General features: G+C 39.6%; 1 protein-coding gene across 1 annotated transcript; it reads right to left on the reverse strand.

The window, feature by feature from the left end:
• Positions 1-3,719: 3,719 nt before the first annotated feature.
• On the reverse strand, positions 3,720-16,714 carry VDAC2 (voltage dependent anion channel 2). Its single transcript, XM_069796270.1, has 9 exons — positions 16,555-16,714; positions 12,289-12,360; positions 11,189-11,238; positions 8,801-8,953; positions 8,660-8,712; positions 7,977-8,204; positions 6,611-6,761; positions 5,628-5,685; positions 3,720-4,787 (listed from the first exon to the last, which is right to left on the reverse strand). Exons 2-9 carry the CDS (start codon positions 12,353-12,355, stop codon positions 4,696-4,698), a joined length of 852 nt encoding a protein of 283 aa, XP_069652371.1. The 5' UTR covers positions 12,356-12,360; positions 16,555-16,714; the 3' UTR covers positions 3,720-4,695.
• Between the last annotated feature and the right edge of the window lie 86 nt (positions 16,715-16,800).

A 16,800-nucleotide genomic window follows, 5' to 3' on the forward strand; every position in this document is an offset into this window, starting at 1 on the left:
TCTTAAATGAAGAGGTTACGTGTGCCTCATAAAGGTTCAGTTAAGGTGTGTTTTTAATAATGCCACCATGGATCAATAAAACACCCAAGGACAAAGCTCACCGGTTCCTTGTGAGGAACCTCCTCAGCTCTCCCCACCTGCGCTAGGCCCGGCATCAGGCTGAGCACTCGTAACTGACTCACCCTAGCACGCCCGAACCTACTCCATGAAGCACACCAAGTAAGATTAGGGAGATTTTTGTAAAAGCCATTTAGTATTTTAATGCTCATAGAGCACAGGCAACATAAAAAAGGTACGGAGTTGCTGACAATGCAAACCCATGCAACAGAGTAATTACTTCAGCATAAGGATCTGCCCCCACAGATCCAGGACAAAGAACATACCATGAAAACACCCACAAACCCTTGAAAGATTTCTGATGTGCGCAATACTGTTCACCAGCAGTAACTGTACTGCAAATATTGCCATAGTGTTGGTTTCAGCAGAAAATTCTCATTTAAAAACATGTGCTGTAGTCAAAGGTCAAACATTTGGAGCAGAAACAAAGTCTGACTGCTTGCCTTCTTTAAAGGTCTGTCAGTGCTTTTCCCAACACCAGTAGATAAATATCAGTGTAGATATGGACTAAATCTCACAGCATGTAACACCCCACATTTTGTCTAATAGCATTTTTATTTTAATTGCATATTATTTTTCAGAAATTGCCATGCAAAGAAAAGTCTGCCTCTTCACATGAGCATCAGTATCGAATTCACAGCTAAAGTAGAAGATACTGTACGTTAAGCTCACAAAAATTCAGTTGCTTATTGCTTTCCATTTGACCCAGCAGCACGTGGAAAGACGGACACAATGGGCAACCAAAGGCAGTCCCAGGAACAATCATGAGAAGGGAGACATCACTAAAACACAATGAATGAGACTACAATAACTGATAGTCTGGTTTTATTCCTATCCCAGATCAGGAACAGAAATACTCCACTGCAGAGGGAGGCTGACAAACACAATAAAACCACATGCAACAAATGTAGCCCTTTCATGCCACATAACAAGGCACCCAGCTTTTTCTTTGGGTTTTCCTTTCTGTCAGTTCACAGGAACCATTTGTACCTGCCATTAAGACACCGCTGCCACAGGTGTGACCCACTATTTGTCATCATTAGTGGCTTACCTTCATAGAATTGCTTCTGTCTTTGCTGACTGGTGTGATAAGGAAACAAGGACCTTTGACATAAGCAGGGCTGAACCATCCCTGCGTGGGCTGTCTTCTGTTTGCTCGGTTCTACTTCCTAGAGAAGTGCAGTCACCGTAGATTTAAATGCATCTTTGTGCCTGGTAGACAGACTATTGCAGTAATAAGCCAAAGACCAGAACAGGACATTAGAGGGCAGTAAGCACGTTCTATTACTTCCTGGCTTTATCCCAGCGATAGCCAAGGGAAAGCTAAAAGCCTGCGCCCCAATGCTTGAGGGTGAAAGGTTTCCATGCCCAATCTAAAATAGCTCCAAACAAATTTCCTGGGTTTGAATGACTGCAGTGTGCAAGAGGCAGATTTAAGTATGTATCACACCAAGCTGAACCACATGAAGAATGCAAGGTTAATTGAAACAACCTGGAGAATTTCTACAGCACAGCAAGGACAAACATTGGAGTCAGTAACTTGCAAAATCCACGGCATGATAATCTCATGTGAAAGGATTTTTATTTATGAAAGTGTGATTAAGTCTCTTTGCAATATGCACACAGACAACCCCTACTCCAGCTGTACCAGGCAGGAATGCAATGCTACAGGTCACACAAACAGGATGCACAGCCACGCTCAGGTAATTGGTTATGTCAAGTGTTTTTATTTTATTCAGAAAGAAACCTGAGGAAAGGCTGGCTAGTACTTAAAGTTATCATTAAGGCTTCTTACATGTTCTAACAAAATGGAGCTAAACTACCAACATTCCTTACCACAAAGCTCCAATTACACCACCAGCTTCTGTAATGCACTTGAAAAGAAAGTTTGAAAGCCATTTTTATTAAGCCTCATTTGAGAGATGTAAAGAGATAGACACTGAACTTCCTTATCATGCTCAAAGTAGTGATTTATGACAATATTTTAGGGAAACTCATATTTTCACAGTTGTCTTAACTACTGCAGAGCCCTTTTATTTCTCTAGTTGCCTATCAGCATTATAACAAATCAAACTACTTAAGGTTTAAAGGCTGAGGACTAGTAAAGTGATGCACGTGAAAAGAGTAAAATTAAGAGATTCAACCTTTCCATTATTAATCTGTACAAAAAGTTGAAGAGAAACTGCAATATCTGCTTTTAATTTCACTTCAATATCTGCTTTTAATTTCACTTCAATATCTGCTTTTAATTTCACTTGCCCATTTTGTGACCTCAGGAAAAACAGCTAGAGTTGAGCAGGTAGTGAAGAAAAAGGTTAGAGTAGCTGTTTCTAAAAAAAAAAAAAAAAACAAAAAAAACAAACAACACAAAAAAAACCCAAACAAACAAACCCAAAACCACCACACAACACAAACCAAACACACAAAACATCACCACCAAAAAAGTATCAGACAATGACAGCCCTATCAAAAGCTTCCAAAACCTGAGAAACATCAATGTTGCAGCCATAGTGGTTTAAGGATGCAAACAAAGCGTCATTCATAAGTCTCCTTTATTTGCCCAGGTGCTACAGCTGGACAATGGATACAGGCACACAGAAATTTTATTTTTTTTTTTTCCCAGAAGCAGCAGCCTGGACAGACTCTGTGAGGCACCAAAGATGGTTATACTAAAAAGAACCCATACTAAAATTCAAAAGCCTGGCCACACAGTCTCTAGCTTTAAGTGGTCTGGCACATAAAAACACTTCAAATTAAAAATAGTTTACAAATGTTAACATGCAAAAAGAGAGCAACAAATTGCACCTTACATGCTTCTTCCATCACTAAGTGGTAGAAGTGCTCCTCAGAAAAGGGCATTTAGTGACAGCAGCAGTAAAGGTACTCCAAAGCACAAATGCTGCCAAACCTTCTCTTTGTCATGTAACAGAACTGGTCAAATACACTGGCAAGACTGCAAAAGAGCCTAAGATGGAAGCTTAAGCCCTGCTCTATCTTCTGCAAAGAAGGTGGCTCAGCTACTCCACAGCTAAAACCTAAACAGAGGCAGTTTACAAGAGTACTTAACTCGAGAATTTGAGTATGAGGGCAACAATACAGGACGGAACAAGACCTCTAGCAAATCACTAGGACTTTAATGGGGGTTAACTCTAATCCAGCACGAACTGAACACAGCTTGCAAACCAGAGATAAAGCTTACTGATCGTAAGCTGACCACCCGCCCTATAAAGGGAGCTGCTGTGAACTACAGAGTGCAAGACTAAGTATCAAGACACCCTTCTTAGCTATGAGAGACTGTAAGGAGTAGGCTCGAGACACTCCTCTGAACTCAGTAAATCCCCATTCTTAAACACAAGCACTGTAACTACATGTATTTAATATATTCCACATTAAAAGCATTCACAGCTAGTTATGTTTGACTTTAAGGGATGTTATGTTCACAGACCAAACATCCCTCATACTTCTATTCTCTCTTAATTCTATCCTGGAAAAACACACACCGAGTTTTTCCCATTACTCTGCATGTTTCTGGACTTAAAATGGATACCTGCCAAGATTTATTAGTCAAAGGCAAAGCAAAATCGGATGCATTTTCCTCCATCTCCATTTAAAATTAAGCCTTTATTTCAGTCATTTTAAGCAGAAACCTCTCAACAGCAGTTGGGACAAGCAGGCTGTTACACCATTACACTGTTACATTCAGTTGCAGAGATACATCTCACTTCATACAAGTATAAGCAAAAGGTGTGTTTGTGGCGAGGTGTTTCACCCCTTGGGCAAAAGCATCAAGGATCAGTTCTTAAACATCTCAGTGTGCCAAGTACATAATTCTGCACTCTTTGCATCAAGAGACCAACTAGTAATGCATTAAATCTTGCCTGTGAAACACAGGGGGAATTAAACCATTGTGTCATGACAAATCTTACCTGATAGAAAAGCACATTCAACTTGCTTGAGGAATCCAACTGTTCAATGAAAACCATCTATATTCAGTGTTGTCATGGCTGGGGGTCCTTAATTGCACAAAGGTATAGAGCACTACCTTCTTGGATTAAGTTAAAAATTAAAACTTAACTGAGCACTACCCTCGTATCTTAACTCTTAAAATATCTGAGGCACAAGTATGCGTGTGTACTTGTTTTATTCATAATTTGTCTTGGGATACCAAATATATTTCTACTTCAGGTGATTTAACAAAATTGTTGTCCTCACTTCAAAACATCCACTGATCCATTTTTCATTCAATGGCAATATCGAATGTTAAAAGGAACATAAAAACAAACATGCACACAGTTGTACAGTTTTCATAAATGTCTATTTCATTATTTGTGGGTAGCGCATTAAACAGTTAAATACATTTAAATAATGTTTAAGTGACTGCACTAATGCAGAATTTTAACTAGATGGGTAACCAATTTAACTAGAAACCAGCTAACAAGTAACTGTCTAAATACTTCAAATACAGCTCTTGTTCTAGGTCATCCTTCTTGGAAAAAAAAGCCTGCTGGTCACATTGGAAATACATTTTAAGGCCAAATTCTTCTGATATCCCTTCTCTGCAACAGTTTCTTCGCCTTTTTAAGCCTCCAATTCCAGGCCAAGACCAAGTTTATGGCCACCAGCATTGATGCTCTTTCCATCTATCAGGGCAGACAGTGTAAGCTTCACACCTGTAAGATTTTTAAACAGCATGTTTACAACATACAGAGTAGCTTTCATGCAACTCAACCTCTGTCATTACAAGTCCCAGTTGCAGCTCTTTTTCTATTTCATTACTTTCCTCTAAAGATTTCTACAGAAAAATCTATTTACCCATGAAATCTATTGAAAGGTAGTCATATGAATCAAGCTAGATGCTTTTTGTAAATACCATGTTATACAGTAGATATACAAAGTCTCTAACTGTTAAGTACACAAGAGCTCTCCTTTCCTACATTAAGGTGTGCAAAGAAGGAGGAAAGTTATGCATAGAAAGACAGACACTTGTACCAAGGAAGGGATGGAATGAAACTATGATTTTTATTCGTTTTCAAAGAAGGAACTAACCAATGATAATATATCATTAACAGGTGTTTTCGTATTTAAGCAGAACAAGATAAATTCTAGAGGTTTTTTTACCAAATATGAAGAGCAGAAGTGCATACTTTTGATGATTAATCATTATTTCAAGACCTGCTATCATTCAGGTCAGATATGACTCAAGAAAGCAATGCTAAAAAAAAAGACTGCTTTGCACAGCCTACAGCTAAGCTATCAAACACAATGCAGTCCAATCCTACACAAATCAATGAGGAGTATGATGCACCATTAGATACAGTGGAATTTGTCTTGTTTAGATAAAGGTTTGATGTTCAACGTAAGCTACTGTAAAACACCTACTTTGGCTTCAAGACAAAATTATTCTGAAGGGAAATAGCTCTATATATGGATATAAATGCATAGATCTCAAACATTTTCTTTCTGATGTACAGAAGATACGTATGTGACAAAATTCATGTGATAACCCTTACCTGGCCTCAGGGTCTGGGTGTAACCCACTCCAACTAGACTAGAATTGTTCACTTTTGCCTGAAAAAAAAACCAAGACAAAAGCAATTGAAATGTTGTAACTGATTAGTTCTTTGTCACCATTCAGAAACTTGAGTAACTGTGGCAACTCTGCCATTATCAACATAACCAAGTTTTACTTGTTCCTTCAATAACTCTGTGCTTACTGGATTCTCTCTTCCCAGCTATGCTCTAGCCCCCCAACTTACAGCTGAAACAGTAACATATTTAAAAGCAGACAGAATGTAAGGGCAGGGAGAACTGTTACTGGAATGTAGTTTGGCAGGTGAACTTCCCCACTGCTCCCTCTTCAGAAGGCCATAGTGATTTACCACCACAGTCTCCCAAAACAAGCCACTTCAGAAGAATCCTCCATGTTCATCTTATTACAAAAGAATTAGTACCTTGCAGGTCCAGTCAGTCAAGCAGCAAACATTTCACAGTATCATCATAAACAATATGTACAAAATTCTTTATCTCACTTTGCATCACTTCCTCTATAGGACAATTCCAACAATCCAGGTTCAATTCTAACTTTATAACATACAGAAAACTTTTCTGCATACTGCCAGAGCTCTTACCATAAGAACGTGAGAGACTTCCTCAAAAAATCGTTTTAAAAAAAATTTTGTAAACTTATGGAACTAGACATGAAGGGTTTTATTCAATTTTTTTTTTTCCTTTTTTTTTTTTTAAGTCAATACATAAAGTCCTCTAGAGTAGCACAACATCTGACAGTCAGATTCTAAAATGGACTGTATGCAGTTGCTGTATGCAACATTACAGAATTGAAATGCTGGTTTAATTTTAACTGCCTGGATTGTAAGAGTAATTCCTACAAGACTTCTTGAATTATTACATTCTTTTGTACTAACAACACACAGATTCACAGACACCGAAAATACACTGTGCTTAGCATCACCCTTTTGGTTAGAGCCATACTTACAGAGATAGAAGCAGTGGAATCCAACTTGTATTTAGCCGCAATGCCAAAGCGAGTACTGTTGCTACCCGCTGTCCAAGCCAGGTTTACAGCAGTTTCAAGATTGTCACTCACTTTCTGGTAAATTGACCCACCAAATTCTGAACCATCATTGCTACACAAATTAAGAAAAAAGTTAGTTTCCTATATTTACATAATCCCAACTTTTTTTTTTTTTACCTACTTCAAATTTTTATAGAAATGAGAATTCCAGAAGTTTGAGTTGTTTCACATTTTTTGACAGGAGAAGGGGAGAAGAACAAAGGCTTCAGGGCAAAATTAAACTCCAATAATTCATGGGGAGAAAAAAAAAAGCACTTCAGCATGCTACAGCTAATTCTCACACTAATGTTGAACTAAGTACTTGAATGTAATCCCAGATCACATCCTTACAAAACAGATAAACGTTAATAGTTAGGAAACAGGCATTCTGAATTCTAGGATTATTGAATACATATGATATTCCTAAAGAATTAGATGACTTTTTAAAAAATCTGTCACATTGTTTGACATTAGTAAACTGAAACACAATTCTTACAGCCCAGACCATAGTGTTTTGTAGCTTCCTCCCATACACCTCAACTTCCACAAACCCAGACAGACACAATCACCACCCTCCCCTTCCAAAAGAAACAAACTTCTACCTCAAAAATCAAATAAGTAATTTCCTAACTAAATGCAGTAGAACAATGCCAATTTTTATTAACTTGGATTGAAAACACTATGTTCTTCAGTAGGTTTTGATCAGCTTGCTCTGAAGAACACTTAAGATCTGAAGGCAGCAAGTGTTAAGAAAATACATAAACAAGATGTCTTACATTTGTTCAGTTACACTCTAAGTGTTTCATGCGCTCTTCATCCCAGAGAGGCAAGAAGATGAACCTACTCAAGAAGTCCAAAAGCAAAGCTCTAGTCTTGCTCCAGAAACTACTACTGGCCTACTTAGTGCAACACTAATTACTACCTCTAACAATCTACCGCCCTTAAATTATAGTGAGATACAATTCAGTGTAATGGGAAAGCTGGAAAAAGCATTATGATAAGTTCTGCATAACTGAACTATTGCACTTCCAATTTGCATGTACTTCAGTATTTAATAAGCTGTAGCATGTATTACACTGTAAGTGCTAACAAGCCACCAGTATTTACTGTTTTGAAAAAGAGATACAAAGTAACATTCATCATTTATTTTGAGTTTCCTATTGAAAAATGCACTTCACTTCATGGCCTTGCAACCACCTCTTGGTATTTCAAGCATTTGTATTCTGACTAGAAGGAAAGGTAGAGAAAGCCTGCTTCTGTAAATCTGGACACAATTTTCAGTACTTACACATTAGTGTGCAGTTGGAAGTCTCCAGTCTTGTAACCCACAGAGAAGTTATTTCTTGTCAATTTGGATTTGGCACTATCAAAAGTCATCTGATAACCAGCAAGCCAGCCTTCATAACCAAAGACAGCTGAACCATGGATTGCAGGCCCAGCAAAATCAAAGTCAACATCACAACCTAGGTTTAGGCATTCACGTTTATAAGCTGACTTAATTTTACCACTTTTCTTTCTGAAACAGAGAAACAGTTATCTTAAGACAAGGCTTGATCTTCCTCAATGAACTGCCAAATTCGAGCCATATGACTCTACATAATGTATCTAAATGCCACCTACATGCATCCTCTAGACTGGGCCAAAGCACAGCCAGCCCATTACAAGAGCACAGGGCTACTGCAAACAGGCATTCTGTGATGAATGCAGAGGCATTTCCATGCCTCCCGCATTCTTCCAAGTATTTCTATCCCAGAAAACAAGCGAAGTAGGCTGTTGTGAAATGCCCAGTACTAACCCCATAGAATAAGATATGATGCTAAAGAGCAGAAGCCTTTAGCATTGGGATTTGCTAATTTGGATCAACAGCAAACCATACAAACATCTCTGTCAATACAACAGACCACATAAACATTTACTGACCATGGGTGTTGTCACTGCCCTAAACAAGGTAAAAAGGTTAACAATTCTTACCCTGTATTTGGTGAGAAAGTTGTATCAAATGTCAACTTCAAGCCTTTGGCAATCTAATTGAAGGGGAAGAAGATAAGATAAACCTGTAAATTCAGTCCTGCTACTTAAATAAAACAAATAAATACTCTCCCAATCTATTACCTGATCTTCAATTGCAATTTCTGTTCCCAGAGTGTTATCTGTGTTCCATTTTTCTGTGAAAGTCAGCCCATACTCAGCCCACTTGTATTTGGTCTCCAAGCTCCCATTCACTTTTCCAGTGTCTGTGTTCGACGAACCAGATGTTGTGAATTCCTAAAAAGGACAGTGTCCATGTTATACGGAAGATACATGTGATCCTGAAAGCATTACACAGTGCCAAAAGAGAAAATACTTTTATTCGGCAAACACCAGGATCTTGTTATTCTATGCAACTAGTTCAACAACATTAGACAACTTGTGGGAGAAGGGGACATGACATGGACAAGAACTAGAGGATCTATGCCCACTCCCCATCTCAACTGCAATGTTTCTGCCACTATTACAAAATGTACAGGTTTGCATCATAACTCAGAAGCAAGACAGTAGTTACCGTAAGTATTCTCCTTAAAAGCAGAAACACGTTCTTGAAATATAAGATTGAGTCTGATACTCCTAATAAGCAAATTAAAAATCAAACCAAGACCCAAGCACACTATAAGGTACATAGCACAACTCCAGTAAAATTCTTGAAGGATCACATGTATTTTCATCATTCCATCAACCATCTCCGAAGATAAATTATGTACAACTGTAAAATGGCATAGAATGCCATCATTTTTCAAACTGGGGGTGGGTGACAGTTCAGTTTTTTGTTTGGTTTGGGGGGGGTTTGCTGCTTTTTAAGAGAGTTCTCAATCTAATGAATGCACCAGCCTTTCACACAAGCCATAGGCACCTGTGTTTTTACTGACATATAAAATTCCCCTGACACTTTGGTTTAATGACACACAGGAAGAACATTCATGTTGGAATTGTGAGCTAAGGCGACAGTCTGATTTTATGCTTCTGGTAGAGTCTTACTTGGAATTCTTGAAAGTATTTAAAAGTTGCAATATCACTCACACCTCCTTATTAAACTAAGTAGTCCATGTCTCTTACTATTTGGATTCTCACAAAGAACAGAATTAATAATTTCTGTGTACCACTATTCAGAAATTAAAGGCAATACCTAGTAGAAGTGGAAGTCTTGTTTGCAAATATATGTTAAGGAGCTCTTTTCACTGAAATTTTATTGCCCTTATGATTTAAAAGTTTGTTATTTCAACTCTTAAAAACATATAAATCAGAATTTTGATCTCTGACTTCCTCCATGCTCAGTATTATTTTCAAATCAACTCCTCACACTCACCTCCCCCAGAAGGAAACACTGATTTGAAATCACAAGTCCTTAAGCATTCATATTCTCACAGCCCAAGACCTACTGCACATTGCAAGGGCACGAGACTGTTCTTTAATGGTGGCTGATCAAATTTAACCATGACCAAGACATTTACTTGTATTATGTTAGTGAACCACTAAATCATCCATACAGTTGCATAATTCTAGTAAGGTCTATTTCTTGGCAAGTGACAGGGACTACACAACTTGAAGTCCAAAAACCTTCAGCTTTAACTTCTTGTTTTGTGATGGCAACCATTGTAGTAATAGCTTCAGGAGTAGCAAATTATTACATTATCTCTTATCTCTGCTTTAAAACATCTACATTACATATATGCCAGCACTTTTTCCTCCTGGAAAGGATGGCTTATAACTGATAGAGGATTCACCTGAGGGCTTGGATTTTTCAGAGTTTTACCAGTATTACTGGTAGTCCTCAAAAGAAACAAGCTAAAATAAGAACAACTACATCTACAATAGGGCTCTTGCAAACTATGCTTCAGTTGCGATACAGACTTCTAGAAAAAACACAGCATATAACCCAGGCATCTTATTTCTAACAGCCAGTTACACTGTAAAAGCTTCCAGTTATGGGAAAAAAACAAACACCCAAACTACCTTTACATCTTGCAAAGTTTACTCTAGAAATAGATAGAAGTTACCGGAGGCACTGCTTGCATGACCAAGACATCTTGCATGGAACGTTACTGCAACACTTTAATACCTTTAAAAAGGAGCCAAAGATTCAATGTGCTAATCCAATGTCAACTGCTTCAAACAAGCATCAAGATGCCAGAAATCTCCACCAAATACAAATAGAATCTGTGTCCTATGATTGATATATTAAAATACTTCAAAAATGTGTCAGCTATTTGTTCACCTTCAGACATAACATGAGGGACAACTAATAAACCTTTTTATTTTATGAAGATTACTAAGCAGTGCGATACCCCTGTTACATTCAGAATAAAGTCAGATCTTTAGGGGCTTCTGAAATTATTTTACACCAAAAGTTTATCATTCATATAACCTATAAACTACTTAAGAGCATCTGGAAGGTGTCCTTTCTAATTAAATATCAGAACATGCCCAGAAAAAAAAATATAATGAATAAAAGGTATTTAAACTCACCACTCCGCTTGCAGATTTTGTTTTCACATCCAGTTTCACCAACCCAAAACCTTAACAAACAGAAGTCAAAGTTACACTAGTAGGCTTTAACTAAGACCATGCACATTTTCCAAGAAGCTGGTTTTCCAAGCAGTCTCAGCAGCATGCCACGTATATACATATAGAAAAACAACCATAGGCTGACTTCAGGAACACTCAAATTTTAGATGTCACAGTGGGTAGAGGAGGCCACTTCAGAATAAGCCAGGAGGTCTGTTCTATCATCACCACACAGAAGGTGGGGAGTAGCCTCTCAATTGTAGAGTGTACATTTAACTACCAAACGATGACTTCAAGAGTAAATTTAGTGACAGAAAAAATGCATTCTTTTCTGTTCCCAAGAGGGCATCAGCTTTGTAGTCAGTGCCACTCGAAGAGCTATCCCAATGCCTAATATTTGTGTCTCAGCACCAAGAAGAAATATCTCAAAGTAAAAAACTGTAAAAGTGAAGTCACTGGGAAATACACAGCCATTGGAAGTGTAATCTAAGTAGGTTTTATGGGACTGTCAATTCACATTGTTACCCTTAGAGCTGAATGACAGTCTTGGTAAAAAAGCCCCCACATGCATTCCCAAAAAACAGAAAGAAACAGGACTGTAATAAAGCAGAATTTAACTACACAACTGCTTGGTATTAAAGCATTTTTAAATGTTGAAGGATTCTTCATCCCAACAGCTATTCCTCTTTCTAATCCAAAAAAGGCTATAATGTTGCAGTGGTATATATCCCCTCTCTACATCAACAAATGTTGTGGCACAGACAGATTGGTGAACAAGGTGTACTCCCAAGTTAAATTACATTTGATGCTTGCATTCTTGCCTACTTGTACACCTCTGACATTTATCTGGCTAAAGCAGTAGTACTTAACAGACTTCACATCAAAACAGCTCAAAAAAGTCTCCAATGATCTGTTAGTTGACAGTAATGATATAAAAACAACACACCTTCCCCCTCCCCCAAAACACAGGCATTTGAGCACTCAATTTTACATGCAGGCTTAGAAAGGCAATTCATTGCTGCACCACGAACACCGTGTTTTATAAAAGGTACTATTCTTACCATATCCTTTATTGAAGATATCTCTGGCAGATTTGCCAAGGTCTACATATGATGGAGGAATCGCCATTGGAACTGAAAGGTAACAGGTTAATTAATAGTGAACCTTTTACCACTGCGCGCACACAAAAAAATGCTACAAAGATACTCTTTAAGGTAGATTCATGTATGAAGGCAGTTAATAGACAGATGGCTCAAACAATTACAGTATTCTGTGAAACACCTACAGATTTTCAGTGATGGTCACTGTGAACACTGAATGTTTTCTCAGGTTAGGTAATCTGCTTGTAGAGAAGAATTACAAGACCACCCAGTTCCCAATTTTTTCAAGCAATTTCTCCATACATATTTAATTACCAGAAATCAAGTAATAGCTCACATTTCCAGAGTTGGAAGTTACCACCAAAAACCAGGAAACTGGAAATTTGACAAACTATAATGCGGAGAGTTATTTCCTGAAGTTCCACAGTCAAATGTGACAGATGCTTATGAAAATTACCTGAAAGGACCTACAAGGTTTTATTTTCAAAATGTAATAGAGTGCATATCTGTTTTGCAACACCATTTACCCCATATTTTAAATGGTAGACATACAATTTTAAAAGGAATGTCTGAGCCATTAACTAACAAGCCGTCTGATTAAGTCCCCCCCCAATGTACAAGAGTTTAAGTTTGGCAGTTGTCTTGCCAGTTTAAAACAAACAAGTAGTAGGAGTGCTGGGTCAGTGAGAAAAGCTCTCTTTAAAAGTCCCTTTCTCAGACGGGGAGCCTCTGGCAATCTCACTGTTAATGAACCTGTCATTCAAGACTAGCTATGACCCAGCCTCCCCGGCCCGATGGATAGATATCAGCCCCAGGTCTCACGGGCCTGTATGTTTCTCCTCTGTGTGAAGATACTCTGTCTGGACCTTCCTTCAGTGTCTGTTTTCCCATTATTTCAACAGCAAAAGGCCACTATTGCAGAGGCACTGTATTTTAAAGTTTTAAAATACATAAAGCACAGTATATTTCAAAGAGTTAATGACTCCCCCCACGCTGTGGGGTTGGGGAACAACAATGAAACTAACTAGATAAGCACCACAAAAAGGTTAACAAAAGCAAACAAAAATCTTCTCTTATCTTTTCGAACTGATTGGTCACATTTGTTCTGCAGAGAAAGTCAGATTAACATAATCGACTGTTTATCTTGCTCTTGCGTGGGTGCTTTTTTGGATGGGTTTTTTTGTTTAAGTAAATGGAAAAATATCTTCAGGACCTCAAAACCAACAAGGGCAGTATTCTCACATGTTAACTTTCAACTGAAAGCAGAAAAGATTACTTTCATTTTTATATAGTACTTTTAACCAATATATAAATTTTCAACACCTGGCTACAGAATTGCTTATCTTCTGCAGATCTCCACAAGATCCTAAGTGTATTCAGTAACAGAGGATCAAGGCAAGCTTCTCCCCCTCCCCCTCAAAAAAGTTTATTTCCATCTTTTCATGGCCTTATCTACATAAAGGGAAAACTTTCCTAGAACACTCAATTCAAAAAAATTTCCTTTAGGGCACCATTTCACTAAACAGACTGTTGTTTCAGAATAGCATCCACATAAAAAAAAACCCCCACCTACCCTAATTACACCTGCCATATACAGCCTAACTGTATGAACTGCAACTGTTAAAAAAAAACCAAACAATTTTAGCAAGCAATGGCAAGGCACAAGACTGTTTCTTATCCTTCTACAATTTCTAATGCAGTTTTCCAGAGTACCTGACTCCACCCTCCCTAAACTACAAGAGGATAACTTCAACCTCCTCTGAGCAAAAACATTTACATTCATAGTTTAACTGAAAAAAAAAACCCAAACAAAAAACCCCAAACAAACTTCTTCAGTAAGGAGTTCTAAACTCTAGAACCAGGTCACTAGAGCAAGACAGCCATCACTTGCTCAAGAACATAAAGTCTGTTTTTCCATAAAGTAATCTGTCCCTTAAAAAAAACCCAACAACAAAAAAAACAACAAACCACCCTGAAAATTACTTAGTGCACTTGAAGCTTAAAAAGGCTTAGCCCAAGTCAAGTCCATAATAAATAAGTCTTGAGGAAAAAAACCAAATATATAGCAGAACAGATACTAATCCTGGTGACAAGACATTAAATGGTTCCTATTATTTATTAAATAAAAAGCAGCAGGTGGCAGACCAAGTTAGAAGAAAGTGTGGGAAACTGCTTTCCCCTCTAAATGTCTGCTGTACAGCAACTGTACAATTCATTAGCAGTTTGAAATAATTTAGAGAAGGTTTAGCTATGTATTTTTCCTTTAATGAATAAGTCTCACTAACTAGCATCTTCAGAATAACTATTTCTAGTTTTAAAGTTTTATACTAGTCTTTAGCACAGACATGCTTTTACAATATAAATAAATGAGCTTTTTACTTTTGTTTTCAATGTTTCCAATCTGACTAGACAACCAATACAGACAACAGATTTATGCTAAGCAGTAATGTCCTGAGAAGTTAACAAACTGGTATCTGTGCCTAAATTCAAAGGACTACTACAGTAAAAAGGATGTTGCCATTTTATCTGGCCTAACTAAGCATCCTTCCCACTGCAAGGAAACCAATGAGTATTTGCCAGACATTCCAGCCTACAGATGCAAGTTTTGTGATAAAAAGTTAAAACAGTGTACAACTGTCACACTGCTGTTCTAATCCTATACTAACAGGGATAGATGAGAACAAAAGGGGAAAGCAAGAGTTAATTTGGGGTATACTAAATACCCGATAAGCCAGTGCCACCATCAGAATGCTCATTAAATGAAAATAGGGCCCCCCCCCCAAAAAAATTATTGCTGTGTCCTCCAATATTGGCAAGTTACCTAAATTTGCAAATTCTTATAATCAGAAGTAATTTTCTTCAACCTTATTTTGAAGTATCTTTCACTTAAAAACTAATAATTAGAAGTGACTAAAATATAAGTACCATTTAACAAGAAGTTTGTTGTGAAAGCAACTATCAGATAATATTATTCCTCATTTCAAAAAACACAGAATCTACTTGAATCAAGTGGGAGCTCCACCCTGATTTTTGTTTCATACCACCTTAAAAACAGAAGTTTAATTAATCTGTTACTCAAGAGCCACAAACATGCTTTCTTCTTCTGTAAAAGAAAAAAAAACCCCTCATCCTAAGAACAGAAAATGTATTAATGTTATCAGAATTATTACAACACAGTTTTCCTTCGAGGTGATATTTCAAAACTCTCTCACACCCTGCAATTAAAGGAATGCCAAGGAGTTCTATAGAGATTTCTAACAATTTTTAAGATCTCAGAATAGAGGCTAGATCAGGCTATAATAAAAAAAAACCTAAGTACTCATGTAATTTAAAAAAAATGGCAGTAACTACACTGAAATTGTGTTCCAGTAGTGTAAATAGCAACAGAGAAATTGGTATTATTAAAAAAAATACTTGGTTAATATATATTGGACATGCCACTGACCTTTAGACTTACACAGCTACTAAAGCTTAAAAAACAAACACACACACACACACCCCCCCCCAAAAAACCAAACCAACAAACCACCTCACTACCCTTGCTTCAACTCTCTCCCTACTTGCATCTTAGAGGTGGGCACACTAGTCTAGTAGCCATAGCTAGACCAACTTAGAGACTCTACGGAGAAGGGAAAGAAAATTACACATTCGAAAGCGAACTTGGTGTTCAGAAACCGAAAGCAGGGGTAAAGCAGAGCCTGCCAGAAGAGAAGGGCACCGAAAGGGAAAACGGGGATGCGAAAAGCCAGGCCGAGACGAGTGGGGAGACGGCACACCCTTCCAGGGAAGGGCCCGGGCGGCGGCGCCCCACGCCAGCTCCTTCCCCCGCTCGCAGGCCCGCCGCCGCCGCCAGGCCCGCCGCCAGGGCGAGCGGCGCCCGCTGCCGCTGCAAGGTGAACTCCTCCACGCGGCCATCTTGGGCATCCCGGCCTGACCCCCTCCCTCCCCGCCGCGCCCTCCCCGCCGCCCTTTATGTAACCGCGGCCCGGCCCGGGCCCGCACGCCGAGAAGGGCGCGGCGGCGGCCGCGGCGGCGGAAGGAGGCAACGCGTGCCGAAAAGTCCCCGCCCGCCCCACCGTTATCCGGGGCGCGGGGGAAGGCGCCCCCGCCGCTGCCGCCCCCGCGCGGCCCCCAGCCCCATGCGGCCCCCCTCCGCCCGCTCGCGCACGGGTGAGCCCCGCCCGCTTCCCCTGCCCCCGCGGGGCCGGTGGCGGCCCGGGCCGGCACCTGGCTAGCGCGGGAGGGCGGCGGGGCCGGGCGGAGCGGGGCCGGGGGCGCGGGCGGGTCTCGCCGTGAGGAGGCCGCGCTGCTGCAGCCGCTGGCACTGGAGGGCGAAGTGAAGGAGACACCGATCCGCCCGCCCGCCGCCGCCGCGCAGGACCCCAACGAGCCGGGGCCGCCCCTCCCACCGCCTGCCCCGCCCGCCGCACCGCGCCGCCACCCGGCCGGCCGGAGGCGCCGCCGCCCGCGGCC

The sequence above is a fragment of the Haliaeetus albicilla genome, chromosome 11 (assembly GCF_947461875.1).
Source record: "Haliaeetus albicilla chromosome 11, bHalAlb1.1, whole genome shotgun sequence".
Taxonomy (NCBI): domain Eukaryota; kingdom Metazoa; phylum Chordata; class Aves; order Accipitriformes; family Accipitridae; genus Haliaeetus; species Haliaeetus albicilla.

What these genes read in the sequence shown, in the direction of transcription:
- VDAC2 (XM_069796270.1), bottom strand. Translation starts at nt 12,355, where the DNA reads ATGGCGATTCCTCCATCATATGTAGACCTTGGCAAATCTGCCAGAGAT. An exon ending in TATCTTCAATAAAGGATATG is followed by an intron (nt 11,239 to 12,288) that starts GTAAGAATAGTA and finishes CTGTTTGTTAAG; the next exon opens with GTTTTGGGTTGGTGAAACTG. An exon ending in ACTTTCTCACCAAATACAGG is followed by an intron (nt 8,205 to 8,659) that starts GTAAGAATTGTT and finishes TCTCTGTTTCAG; the next exon opens with AAAGAAAAGTGGTAAAATTA.